The sequence below is a fragment of the Eretmochelys imbricata genome, chromosome 7 (assembly GCF_965152235.1).
Source record: "Eretmochelys imbricata isolate rEreImb1 chromosome 7, rEreImb1.hap1, whole genome shotgun sequence".
Classification (NCBI taxonomy): domain Eukaryota; kingdom Metazoa; phylum Chordata; order Testudines; family Cheloniidae; genus Eretmochelys; species Eretmochelys imbricata.
In genome coordinates, this window is record NC_135578.1 from 24,710,150 (window position 1) to 24,724,883 (window position 14,734).

The 14,734-nt window shown below is 41.2% G+C and overlaps 1 protein-coding gene across 3 annotated transcripts in view; it reads right to left on the reverse strand.

The window, feature by feature from the left end:
• The window catches only part of FLNB (filamin B), a 112,869-nt gene that overhangs the window by 2,255 nt on the left and 95,880 nt on the right, over window positions 1–14,734 (reverse strand). For all 3 annotated transcript variants that reach the window (XM_077820994.1, XM_077820997.1, XM_077820995.1), the window contains 7 exons: window positions 13,398–13,664; window positions 12,234–12,371; window positions 12,022–12,137; window positions 9,809–9,941; window positions 8,193–8,369; window positions 3,758–3,976; window positions 2,065–2,268 (listed from right to left, as the gene is read on the reverse strand). In XM_077820994.1, the coding sequence (XP_077677120.1) occupies window positions 2,065–2,268; window positions 3,758–3,976; window positions 8,193–8,369; window positions 9,809–9,941; window positions 12,022–12,137; window positions 12,234–12,371; window positions 13,398–13,664 (1,254 nt within the window). The remainder of the gene's footprint in view (window positions 1–2,064; window positions 2,269–3,757; window positions 3,977–8,192; window positions 8,370–9,808; window positions 9,942–12,021; window positions 12,138–12,233; window positions 12,372–13,397; window positions 13,665–14,734) is intronic.

Sequence of the window (14,734 nt, forward strand, 5' to 3'; positions counted from 1 at the left end):
AGAGAAAGAATAAGTCATGCATGGACAATGACTGATATACAGAGACTTTCCTATAAAGGGACCAAGACAATCCCAGAACACATGATGCAATGTATAGTAAATGCAACAATGTACAAGTTTGCGGTGTAATTTTGGATGTGTGGTACACCCTATATCCACCCCCTATGCTTCCATCTGATCAACTAGCACAGCTTTGGTGTGTGCCAAATAAAAAGGAACTTGAGGGAGAAGACTGGAGTCGAATGGGTTTTTGGGGCACCCCCCCACCAACATAGTTGTGCCCTGACTCATTCCATTCATCTGGAGCAGGTAACGGTATAGCTTATTACACTTGTAGGTCAAGGATCACAAGCCTTTGTAAGGGCTTAAATCTGAGGAAGATTGTACCACACTGGAGAAGTGGGTCAAATAGAAGGGTGGACCCAATGAATTCCCCAGAGAACTAGAGGGAAAGTGGGACTGGGTGCAAAAGAAACTCCAGAGCAAGGTATTGGAGAAAAATGCTTGGCAAAGCACAGTGAAGGTCTGTTAAATGCCACTGAAATTTTCAAAGAACAGAACCCCTTGGCAGCAATGGAAAAGACAATGTCTAGTTATCCTTAAGGCAAAGGGAACCCAAATCAAAGCAGCAGTTTCACAAGGATTATTTTTGACAGCTAACACGAACAAAATGTGCCACCTTGAGGGAGGACTGTAAAAGTTGTAAAAGGCAAAATAGTAAAAAAGCAACTTATGTGTTATCTGCTTGTAACTTGCAGTTTACAAAAGAAACTTCTAGAGCGTAAAGCCATTTTAGGAAAAGTTCAAAGGGGCTTAGCTATGCCAAACGAGTTTAAAATATTTGGTCTTGGATAACTGTTTACAACTTAGCAAGGGGCTGCAAAAAATTTTTAAAAAATACCTCTTAAAGTAGAACATGTAAAATAAATTGGCTTTTAAAAAATTCCGTCCATCCAAATCTTGAATTCAAGGTTGCAAAGCTGACACTCTTTGGGCAGTAGCCATCATCTGGCATGCTTAACTTTGTTAGTTAACCCTCAAGGGGTCAATGCTTTTACAGAATTCATTTTTTAAATTTGGTTATCAATGTTAACCATAAGTTGAAAATAAGGACAGAGCAACCAGAACCAGAATTTACAGCACAAGAAAGAGGGCCAAGTACTGCAAAAAAGCGTACAATTTTTGCTTTAAGATATTTGTAGGTTATAAGAGTTTGGAGTAAGGCTGTGCTATCTTTTCCACTATAAAAAAAATCCTGTGTGACATCTATGAAAGTTGGCTCATTAATTGTTGGGATTTACAGGGTGTCATTAAAAGATTAATAGTGACTGCTGATTACCCTGAATACTTCACTTGCATCTGTTAACCCTGCTCCACACTGGGGGCCGGGAGGAGTCGACCTAAGATACGCTGACTTCAGCTATGCTATTCGTGTAGCTGAAGCTGTGTATTTGAGGCCGACTTACCAGGCCGTGAGGACAGCAGTGAGTCAACCACTGCCGCTCCCCCATTGACAGGAAGCGCATTCAGGGATCGATTTATTGCATCTAGACAAGACGTAATAAACCTATCCCCAATAGATCAATCACTACCTGCCAATCCAGCGGGAAGTGAAGACCTGCCCTTAGATTTACTTTGTAGAGTCCCTGGCTCAGAGTTCAGGCAGGGTCTGTTATCTACTCAATCACTAGTTTATTTGGCCTCACATGCATGGTGCTATGCACAGTCTTCCATTAGAGCAAAGGTAACAGTTGCAAGACAAACCTCTCCTTTCACTGCATGGATTTCAACACAACTGATTTTTCCCCTTCCTGTCATTATGCTAGTTTATGACTGATTCATCAGTCAAGTGCCACTCATTCAGTTCTGATTAATGGCTAAATAGGCAGCTCAAAAGCAGTCACATTCCTGTACTCTAGAGATGAATTCAGTTAGCTGGCAGTTTACCTCCCTGGGATCCAAGAGCTTAAGTTTTTCATCCTGGTCTCCCACTGGACCCTGAAGGCCATAAATTAAACAGTTGCAGATATGTATTGCTTAGAGATCAAATCCTTAAAACCATACCTGCTTTGCTGCAGTCTACAGTAAAGCTGCTTTTTTGACCCACAAAAGCCTTGGAGAGTCCTGCACCTCTAGAGGTCACTCTGCTGGCATCAGATGTAGACTTGGGAATGGCACTGTAGCAAGTTTCTGTTGATGACCGCGTCACCGATTCCACCATGATTGAGCTCGTTTCATTTGCGCTGCCTGGGCTAACCAGTCGCTGGCCTAGAAAAGGAAAGCAGATTTGCAATAGGCAGGGTTCTCAGTACATTTAGAAGGAATTCTGAGAAGTCAGAGAAAGTTATGTCAATAGGCTGGGCTAATATTTTGATCTTAATCACTTCCCTGCAGTAGCACCTGGAGGTTCTGTCAGGAACAAGGATTTAATACTGACCCTATACAAACATGGCACATCCATGCTCTAGAAAACAGACTTCTGGTAATTCAGTTCTTCTGTTCACTGCCCACTAAAATTTGTGGTGAACCTGATTTCTCATCGGGAAGAAACGTGCTCCCAGGACTGTGACAGGCATAAAGAGGTTAGAGAACAGTACTAGCCCTCTTCCACTCAAGCCGGATTTTCACTTCAGCAGTACAGAGGCTAATACAAAGTATTCAGTTTGTATCTAGCATGGTAATAGGCACACTGCAGACTTCGCAGAGCAAGTAATCAAGATTTTTCTATTTCTTGAACATTTTGATTTACAAACCAGGTGCTGGTTATGCTTGCAAACAGTTTAAGAGTAGTACGTGAACCGTGATTAAGTGTTGGGCAATATTTAAAGATGGATTTGTTCATCATGTTTTTGCAGATTGGCTCCTACTAGGATAGAGGATTTGAATGAACATGCGTTATTTCTGGAAGCAATAGCAACCCCAGTGCTTTTAAGCCAAAACCAAGACAGCTGCAGTGCTTGAAAGCCAACAGGGACTTCAGATTTCATGAAGTGAAACGAACTGGCTGAGAGAAAGGAGAATTGTGCTCGAGTTGCTAAAGGTCAGTGAGACTTTATACACTTGAGTTGGCAGAACAGAGTGGGTGCAACTTTGTAGAAAACTCTGAAAACAGTCTGCCCAGGACTTTGCACGAGTGTGGTGGCATTTTACAGATGGGACAGCTAAGACAAATTGTGTCCTGTGATCTTTAGCACATCAAGGCCACTGGCAGTTTTAGAAACTGAACTCCATTCCATGCTTTGAGCACAGTATTCGCAGACAGTGGAAGTCCACTGAGTTTTCCTGTATTTTCTTAAGAAAGCTGTTCAGAAGATACAATTATCTGTCGATACGCATGTCCTTGTCCTTAAAGGAAGGGAACCTCTTTAAGGAAGAGTCAAAGACTAGACTGCATCCAGTAAATTTGCCTTTTATATCACGGCAAGAGACAAGTTTTGTAGTTGTCACTGGGAAAAGTGAGCTATGTTTCGCCCCTAATGCAGTGTGCTGGAGCTGCTGGATTTTCAGTATGTTCTAGGGAAGTTTTTGTTCAGCCACGGACAAGCTTTCAATAGCAGGCACCTCAGTGGTGCTTGTCTCAACTAGTTCTGAAATAGGATCTCATTATCTAGAAGATCTGAGGTGGGGGGAATGCTCTGCCCTTCATAGTCTTCAACACTGCTGCCAATAAATCCCTTTGCGGTATTGCACAGAGATATGCTACAGAGAACTAAATTAGTAGTCTTTAGTTTATGCCATCACTGGTTAGTATTTTTACCTGTGACTTTTGCCTTGAAAGGGCTGCCCACTATATGGGTAGGTCCACCATATTTAATTCCAATAAGATAGTTCCCTGGAGCCATTGGTGTATACATGACATCATAACCCTCAGGAGTTTCCTGGCAGTCCATTTTCACCTTTGAGGGCCCTTCAATTGTAACGGAGAGTGTTCCTGGACCAGCTTTGGTTGTGTTTATGTGAAACTCCGATTGCAATCCTGGAAAGAGGTTTAGCATAAGAATAAAACCAAGGGTGTAGGAAAAGTAGTAATGCTTACCTATGTATGCAATCACCAGCATGTACTGTTACACAAGATCAATGTGCAAAGCAGTTAGTAAAGTAAGGCAAGAATATGGTACTTAAAAGCTTGGTCACCTTTACAGTGTATGGAACAGCAAGACGACCATGAGTAGTCTAAGCGATGTTGATGCTTTGAAACAGATAATTAAATACAGTAGGTCAAGCTCTTTGGCCCAGTTCTGCTCACTTATTCTGGCCTCATGCCAATGAAACTAGTGATTTCAGTGGGGTTACTTCAGCTTTACACTTGTATAAAAGCAGAATTTTGCCTCTAGTATGCATGTTTTACCTATATGAAGCCATTATTGGCTATTCTTAATCAAATGCTTTTACCCATTTCTTGGGCATCAGAAACAGGAGACAGGTTTCAGAGTAACAGAGAAACAGGAGAAAAGCCCTTCAGGAGTTTAACAGGAATTGGGGAGGATCTTTTATGCATGAGAGGCTAATTTAAAGGCAATTAAACTCTTAAGATAAATCTTTCAGTCCCCTTTGCAGCCTACACTGATGCAGGTCTTCTCCAATCCTAAACCCAGGTAAGATCCCCATCTCCCTGCAGGATTATAGCCACTCATCACTGAAGGCCCCCTTAAGAGTTGTCAATAGATCACACCAGCGACACTTGGCCAGGATAAATCTTTGGCTACAGCTCTTGCAAAACAGTTATTCAGATTGCCTTGGGTAGCACTCCAAGCATTCTGCTGGAGTAGAAACAAAGCTTTGTTTCAGTTATAGAATCAGTAAGTACTGATTTGTGTTGCAGTAACAGCACAATGCTATCAACATTACAAAGAAAGGTTTAAGCAAGGCTTTCAGTCTCAGTCAACTGTCAGATATCTTGAAGCAGGTCAGCTGTGCACAGATGACCAAACACAACAATTAAGCTTAATTTAACATTCCCTTTCCAAGGTTTATTATTCCTAGTCTAGTTTAAGTCTTTAAATGTGGTATCAGATGGAACAGAAGTTGCTAATTCCTGTTTTCTCACCAGTGGAAAGCAGGAACTGTTTAGCAGAATGCCTGCTACCATGGGGAATGGAGGAATATAGATGTGCAATCCTGTATCAGACTGGAATCCACATAATATGGCATCTTCTCTAGCATTAGCCAGTACTCAGGGTCTTTGGGAAGGAGATTCTCTTTTACTCCAACTCAATGTTTATTGGAAGAGCATTCTTTCCTTACCTCTGTAAGTGATCAGTTTACACCATGCAGTATAGGAATCTATTCCCTTTCTCTGCTTATGCAGCTATGGGTATGACTACACAGGGACAAGAGACCTGTGGCACATCCCTGGCTGGCCCAGGCTGCGTTTGGGCTCTGAATGCAGCCTGAGCTCTGGGACCCTCCACTCTTGCAGGATCCCAGAGCTTGCGTTCCAACCTTAGCCCAAACATCTACACAGCAATTTTTCAGCCCCCAGAGCTGGAGCCCAAGCCTGAGCTAGCTGACTGTGGTCAGCTGTGGTTTATCCATGTGTAGACATACCCTCTGTGTGTGTTAATGTTCAACTTGACCTCCCATAGCAGTGACTTCCACCAGTGTCTGTTTACCAGCAACTGCCCTTTTCTGCAGATTTAAGGGATTAGGAGGGAAAGATGGTTTCAAGTGTTCCTAGCTATTGGCTACCAAAACCTAGAGTCCTTCAGACTGGTCTATTGTTCAGTCCTGCCATGTTGCCTCCAGCAGTTCTCATGTTAACATGAACTCTTAGTTTCAGAATGTGGTCAGTGGTCCCTTATGGGAGTTAATACTGGTGTCTTTCAGTGCAAAATTACTGAGCAACATGTTTTATGGATTTAAAAGATTCAACTGGAAATGTGTCAGTGGGGACTTTTGTTTCCCTCAGGTAAAAAAGGGTGGGGATATTTTATATCCATCACTGCTTTTCTGCACCCCACTGGTTACACTGCCAGGAACAGCTTTACACAGGGATTGCTAGGGATCTACATTCTACCTTTTGAGAATGGAAGTACTGCAAAGAGTCCACAGCAGGGGAAAAGGAAACGAAGCAGGGAAACCATGCTAGCTGTGGGTGACATCACTACCCATCAAAATGTGAAAGCTTAAGTCTTAGTTGGCTACAGTGTTTGGCATAATTTAAACTGTCCATAATATGAGCACAAGAATGTCTTTGTATTTGATTACAAAGGGTAAAATTAAGTTATATTTGTTTGAATGTTTAAAGAAACTGGCAGACTATTTGCAGGCAGGAGAGCTGAAATAATGGAGATTCCAGACTTCCAACAAGAGCAATATTTAAGCAAGATTTTAAACCAACTTTCTCTACACAGTTCCTAATACACAATCGAGAGATGCAATTTCTCTTTCAATTTAAGCTTTGGCTGCCATTTAAAGACCCCCTTAAACTTCTAAAATTGCTAAGTGCTAACATGAAGTAATAAGTATCTAGTCAGCTTTCAAGTGTTATATAGCAATATAATTTAAGCTGGGAAATGTAGAGAAGATCTGCACCTTTGCTTGCGGAGACCCCAATCCACAAAGGTACTTAGGAGCGTAAGTCCCAGGTATAAACTCCACTGCAATCCACAGAACTCCTGGTGAACACTGTAGGTGCCTAAACTCACTCGGTACTTAAGTTCTGCCCCCCCCCCGGGGGGGTATGTTCACACACAGTGCTGTCCCTCTAAGCACCAAAACACTTATTTCCCACCCCAAGGCCCAGAGCAATTCACAAACTGGGCAAGATATGTGGACGAATGTCTATGATTGGATCCATTTTAAAAAAACACCTCAAAGGTGCCTCCCACCTTAACTTCTAACCACGAGGTTGCATTGCTCACCTGGGATGTGGGAGACCCAGGTTCCATCCCCCCCTTTGCCAGAGAGAAACTAGTATTGAACAGGGGTCTCCTACCTCTCAAAGTACTCTAAGCACTGGGTATGTGATATTGTGATGTGGAGCTCTATCAATCTGTTGAAGATTATCCACTGTGGATAAATATTAAGTCACTGAACCAGAGTGGAACTAACTTAGTCCAGTAGTTAGGGCACCCATCTGCAAAGTGAGACCCAGAGACTCCAGTGCCCCTGCTCCAAACCCTCATTTATCCACAGCAGAACAGCTTCAACGGAGAGTCAGTGAGGCTCAGAATACCTTATAGCTCAGTGGTCACAGCACTCCCAAGAGGATTTGAACAGGAGTCTCCCACCTTTCTCCCCTTCTGCTAGGCAGAGGAAGTCAAACCTCCATATCTCACATATCAAGCAAGTGCGCTAAAAGTGGTTATGTGGAGCAAGGCAGGCATCTAACTCACACAAGAAGATACTTAGGCACCTAAACCACCTGACTCCAAGAGACTGGTTCCTGTTTGTGGATCACTAAGCAGACACAGTGACCCCTCTCAAGGAGGGGTGCATCCCTTGGCTCCATCCCTCCCTGTCAACATCTCCCATTGGTCAGTTTAGGCAGCTCCCTGCCTCATGTCCTGGCTTTTCTGGATTGCATTCCAAGGCACTTCTCTCCCACATTCATTAGGCACCTCACTCAGCCTTTGACTGCATTATTCTGTGTGTTTGATCTTCTAGGCACCTAAAAGTTAGTCCCCCTGATGCTCAGCATTGCAACACCAAAGTCCCTTTGTGGATCTGGGCTTGAATAATTTTCAAGCTGCACTATCAATTCTGATCCAAAGCTCTTTGGACAAGGAGTTTAAAATGCCTTTATTTAAAAAAACCTCCATCTTCTTCTGCATATCTCATGTGTTAGAGCTTCCCATGCAGGAATAAAGCCAAAGTATTTCCTGAGCTCCAAGGGACCACCTAAGTTGAGTTGAGCTAACTGACACTGATTTGCTTAGCCAAGTTTTTCACCAATACAAGTGAAATCTTTGTTTCAGCCACCAGAATTTGCAGTCTTTAATCCTGCAAGCTGCTGGTTTTACAACCCTAGTAAGCTTTATAACAAGGCAGAATAAGAATGTGTACAAGAAAATAAAGGCGGAAGAACAAATGCTTGTTAGTTTAGCTGCCTTGGCAAGGAGAAAGTAAACATTTACAGTTGTATAAAAATCAGTCTGAAAAACAGCTCTTTGGAAGCATTAGAGAGGGGAATTTCCATTGGGCTAAACAGTATTTTCAGTCTGATTTCAGACTTTTAAGAGGGAAGTTACCTGTGATACCACTCTCTAGGCCAGGTCCATATGCAGTAACAAGTGCTGGATTGCCTGCCTGCCCTGGTTCCCCAACTCTGACTTTAAATGGGCTGCCTACCACATGGCTTCCATTAAACTTCACATCAATGGAGTGAATACCATTTTCATGTGGGATGAAACGAACAGCATACTTATCTGTAAGACAAGCACAGTGAAATATTTCAGTAATATTGCCAGTGAAGATGTAAAAACCTCAAACTCCCCAACATTCAGTAAAATTTGAGGACCCAGAATAGGCAAGTTGGGTTGCACAAGTTGTCCTGCTTTCAATCTGAAGTAGGACTTTGGTCAATATGGTGCCGTTAATAGTTTGACAAGCTCTTCCCTTTCCCATCTTGTTTAGTAACGAGTGATCTTAACTGTACCGAAAAACCAGTATAGCTTTAGATAGATCTGCTAATAGAGCCATTTGCCTCATGCATCAGTTAAGATCACCAGCTACATTTGAGAGACTTAGAGGAAAGCTCTGCTGTCCTTGGGCTCATTATTATAGCTTAAAGCAAAACCTGTTATCCATTCAGTATATGGATCAAGCCAAGCCAAATCTACTCTCAAAATAGAAAGGGGAATATGCAACTCTGGGATGATTGCTACGTCACTTGGGGTTCCACATTTGAGAGTCACTTGACCATACAGTAGTGTTTAGCATTTTTGGCTTCACACATTAACCCAAAGAAAAAAGGCTGAGTCTTTGAGCAACTCCCACTGACATTTGTGGGAAAGTCCCATTGACTTCAGAGTCTGAATTCCACTTAAGTTCTGTTTCCAGGCATCAGAAACACTGTGCCAGAGGCGAACAGCACACCCAACATTAATGGCAGAACTGTGCTAACTGCTTTTGAAATCCAACAGCAAGTCTTTCCCATAGTCATTTAGACTTTGAAATGAACTGCTGTACTGAAGTCTGTAAAAGGAAAACAGTAATTGAAATGGGAAATTGACTCTTTACACAAGAAAATTTAAACACATTTATGGTTTCTATTTTTGTAGCAATCTAAAAAATCCATGTCAGCCAACCAGCACCAATTGAAAATGTAGCTTTGAATAAAGTGTATTGACCTTTTGGAAGAATCAGGTTCTGTACTGACTGTTACAGAACAAGTACTTTGCAGCACCCAGAATGAAAAGTTTCATTAACAGCACTATCAGTGAATAGGGAGTACTTGGAACTCATGAATTTATACTGAGCAAGACAGGTAACGAAGTAATTCTAGCCTCCTGAAGTAAGGTATTATTCAAGTGATCAAACATTTTCCCTCTAATATTTAGAAAAAGTTTAGACTGAGTTGATTTGAGAGACTAGGCAAGAAAATGCAGCACAATCTGATTGGACAATTCTAGTTGGAAGAGTTCCAAAAGGCAGGTTTCCGCACTAGTTGCTCACTTTTCTGGTTTGTTATGAGTAAGTCAGAATGATTTGAGTTGCCAGCTACATTGGTGGTGCAAAGATAATAGTCAGCTAGCGTGAACATGATATTCAACCACTGTACTTACGAAGTTATCAACTATTTATATCTAAGATATGGAAATCTGTGTTTGAAATACAGTAGGCTTTCATTCATACAAGTTCTTACCAGGCTCCAGTTCAGACACATGACATTCTTCTACAGCTCCAGAGGGGCTATGAACTTTAGCATCAATCTTGCCCTTGGCTCCATTAAGCCTTATAGCAAAAGATGCTGGCTGGTTAACTTTTAATCCAGATTCCTAAGAAAGCAATATATTTAGATTGGAAAAACTAAATTTGGCAGTGGTTTCAGACAGACATTGTTAACAGAATATTTACAAGGACACTAGGTTTAGTTACCAAAAAAATCCGTGCTAGGAAATAAAGGCATAGTTGAGTATTTGAGAGTTAAGTTATCCTGACCATAAGCTCTGCATTATCTTCATTGTTTGCTGTTTTAAAAATGGCAGACTTGTGTCCAGTAGACATTAAACAGTGGATTTGTCAGTCAATGATTAACTGGGATTATTACGCTTTCTACAGCTACCCAACAAGGCTTGTTTACTTATGGCTAGGAATTGGACATTCCATCAATAGTTTCATACTCCTACTCTGTCATGATGCAATCACCAATCATGTTCAATATTGGTCACCCACTGTCAGTGCAGGGGGAGTCAGTTTTCAGAGGTTTGAGATTTTAGTTACATATTAGCTATAGTTCTGCTTCCAGTCTGCTGATTCATTCCAACGTTAATTCAGAAGGAAGACAAGTCTATCAATGCAGCTGTCAGAGGCTCTAAACGCATTTTACATTTCCTGCAACATGCTATATTTAGTGTCATCACAACGGACAAATGACAAACTAAAGATTAACATGAAAACAGATGTTGCTATGCTATATAAAGAGATCAATGTTTTGCATTTGACTTCAGCAAGTCAGTCCCAACAAGTGTATTTCATAGTTATTCATGCAATTGATAGGGTCCTTATCAGAGGAATGGTTACATTTGGTTATGCTTTAGCCATGTTGACTATAATGCTTTGTAATAGGAACATACTTTACCTGATCCCATTTGCACCTATATCCTGAAGAGGGAAATAAATGTAACTGAGTAGAATTTAAGTTAGATTAAAATGCACCTATAAAAAATTTAACTGATGGTGCAGGTTTTTGGACAGGTCATACAGAATATTCAGCTTTATCTCCCTCTGCAGAGAAATTAGTTAAGAACAATCCTGTCAAAAGTCTTTAAATGAAACACAAGAAAATCATCCATACCACAGTGACTAATTAAGGTCCATGCAACTCCTTTTTTAGGCTCTCAAAAGAATTACTCCCATGTTAAATGTCAACTTTAATTTTAAACTGAAAAAATTGAAACTATCTGTTTAAATCAGGTTGTGTTAAAGATGAGGAAGAGAGTGATCTCACCAACCTAGAACAAGAACTCTAGCAAGAGCCACTTGAATGGTTCAAGTGCAGCAAGATCTAGGCACAACATACTAACTTACACTGGGTGCAGTTTCACTTTCCAGTGACTTTTTAGGTTTAAGCCACACTTTTAATGCTACTTATATTAAAATACAAGAAGCAACTCATGATTTTTTGTGGTTAAGTGTACCAGAGGAGTCCAGAATGAGTAGAAAGCTGGAATTCACTCACATTTGCTGCTGTTTATGAACTCAAAGGGTTCAAGTCTGTGGTTTTAGGACTTTGGCACATAAGTGAATTACTGCCTTGTATTCATCTATTTGCCCACATGGATTCCCAGAACAAGTCTGAAGTAAATGCTTGATTACATTAGTGTACACTGTTTTGTTTGGGTTTAAAGCTGTGGCTAAAAAAAGTGCACCCTTACAAGTCAACTCAGCACTACTTGAGTAAACACAGTGACTGTTCACATTACAAGAGAGGTTTCAGGGATAAGGAGCTCTAGGCTACATTTAGAAGCTATAGGTTCATTCAACTCATAGGCAACTGCCAGCTAGTTGGAGCAATCCCAAGTTTTACAAGACCACTGTTCCCCCCTCTTTCTTATTTGAACTCCAAATCTCCTAGTGTTAGCAACTGAAGCATGGCGAATGTGTTTTAAATACGGGTTGTTTAGAGGTTGACCTTTAAGAATCTCCTCTAGACTAGTTATATCTCCCTTGATTGCCAAAGGGCTTTCAGTTGCTTAAAGTTTTTTCTTGCTAAAAGTTTCATTTGGATGTGGACATATGCATCTATTTAAAACTGATCACCCAATAAACTTAGACAGAATTATTACAGCCTCTGAGAACAAGGACAAAAATCAGTCAGCATGTGGTAAATTATGAAGATGCTTCCTTATGTCTCACCTGAAGGCTAGTAACAGTGAGTCTACGAGCATCATCTGAAGGTTCAATGACAGGAACTAGGTAGGGGCTTTCTGGAATATGCTCATCGTTGAACTTTATGGACACCTCGTAGTTACCTGAAAGACAAGGAAGTAGTTCATAAGAAAGCTCCAAAAATGACTGCACTGGAAATTTCTGTAGTTATTTCAGTAGTATTTGGTTTCACTACATACCAGGTTCTTGAGCAATGTAGGATACACCACAAGAGCCATCTTTATGGTCTTCAAAGGCAATTTCTGCTTTACTTGGGCCTTCTACTGCAATAGAAAGCCCTCCAGCTCCAGCTTCTCTTGTCCATATACTGAATTCAGCTGTTGACAAAGCATACAGGCAGAGTTCTCACTGGAGAGAACTGCTAGTGAAGATTGAGTCCTTGTCAAGAAGTATATTCCCTATGCAATGGTTTGAATACTGATATACCATGGTGATGACTTCTACCACGTGAAAGCCATCGACAAAGACTGACAGTTTTACCATTTAGAGTTAGAAAAAAATAGTAACTGTTAATTCATTCTCAGGTAGTGTTACTGGCCACTGACAGGCTGAAGGTACATGCGCCTTCAACATATAATTCTGCCTCTATTCATTGTACCATTCAGGTTTACTACAGTTGTCTGAGTCTTAACACCCAACCTGGTGAGAGTTCTCTATTAAGTCAGAACAAACATTAAAAGTTACATTTTAGGCCCCATCTACACTTTTTGCACTGATTTAGCAACACAGATGCAAATCCCTAGTGTAGATGTGCTGCACTGGCATTAGGCTAAGGTAGACCCAGGCAAGTTGCATCTGTTTTGCAGTGCCTACTAGGGGTTTGTGCTCTTTAGCTAAAAAAGTAGACTAGGAACCGACACCTGTCAAGACAATCTAGGGTTACCACGGTCCTATCAATATAGTGTGTCATTGGACACTTGAATTTAAGAAGCTGAAGATTGTTATACAAGACCTTCACCACCCATTCAATGCAGCTGTATGTTATTTTTCTTGGCCTGTATTTCAACGGCACACTACCCAGCTTGAAGTGATGCACCGTTACAACTAAGCTCTAGCTGAGCCACCAAGCTGTACAGAGTCCTGTTTACAGCAGTTGACTGTAGTGTACTACCTGACTTGCTGCTCTAAAAACAATCATGTAGTACACCGGAACCTCGCTAGAACGTGCATCTATATAGCGCGAATTTGCATATAATGTGGTGACAGCCATGGATCCCAAATTTAATTACAATTCATATTAACGCAGTACCATGCATGGATCCCAAATCCTGCGTTCTAGCAAGGGTCTGGTGTATTGTATTCCAAGCTACAGGAGTCTGGTAGTGAAGTCAAGGAATTCTCACCTGGGATGCCGGCTTCTGCTCTCTCAAGTCCTGGACCTCCAGCTCTGACTTTATTAGCCCCGCCTTCACCAAGTGGCCCCACAGTGAATTGGAAAGGACTGCCTGGGACATGCTGTCCTCTGTATTTGACATCCACAGTGTGGACCCCCATTTCTTGTGGCACAAAGCGGACACAGTATGTGTTTTTTCCAGCTTCATTTATTTCTGCGTCTGCTGTTCTTCCAGAGGGGCTAGTTACCTGGGCTGTCATATCACCACTATCAATTTCTGGACAGAAAGAGAGGTTAGCAGTCACTAATGGAACAAAATGCTTAAGGTTGAGATTTGAGACAATGGGCTTTGTAGGGCCAACTCCCTTAGGTACTTGTAAAAATATCCCACCTAAACAGACATGGGCAAATCTATTATGGGCTAGATTAAATAATGAATTTAGCTTTTTCACTTAATTTTTAAATAAATCTGTGCATCCATGCTTGGTCCTGCCAAGGCTATCCCAGACCTAAATCGTTTATCTGGCATGGTAACTGAGTCTCTGGGCAAGGAGTTTTATAGTTTATCAAAACTATTTCCAAGTCCAACAGGGCAATCCAGAGTGCCCTGCCACAAGGGCAGAATACCCCGTTTCTGTAGTTCTACCCTCCTAATATGGAAGACATTAAGCCCGAGAACGTACATCTGACTGCCTGGCATGGCTGAGCAAGACCCATATATGGTCTGTTGCTTGTTTAGTTGGTCTATTCTTTCTTGTTTTAAGTGACAAAATGTTATGGATTTATGATCATGCTTTTGGGAGCACCATGGACATGGTTAATAGAAGATGGTCAAGAGCTAGTATCCATGGATTTCCACTGTCTTCACAGTGGAGTCATTTACCCTAGCCAGCAGTATCCAGGTAGTTTCTTAGGAAAAAGGCGAAATATCAGCCAGCCATTAAAGCATGAAATGCCTGCACAATTATTCAAGATATAAAGGAGCATACTGATGGTGACATTTATAAAAACAGTCACCAATATCATGGAAATAGTTTCAGAATATTGTGTTTTAACTCAGCAGTATTCTTGAAAATAAGGTATTTGTTCACCATGATAAGGTAATTTACCTAATCCAGAAAGTAATAAATATGGTGGTTAAAAATCTTTCAGATTGGGTATGTCACCACTTCAGGATAGTTAGGACTCACACCTCTACATTATGGAAGTAGCTACAAGTCACTTTTCTGATTGTTTTTAAGGGGGCTAATATGAGATTTGCTTGCTTATTGAACTTCACTTAATTCTTTAAAATTCCCTCCCTTAAATGCACTAAATTTCTGCCCACAGATATTCACTTTTTAACAC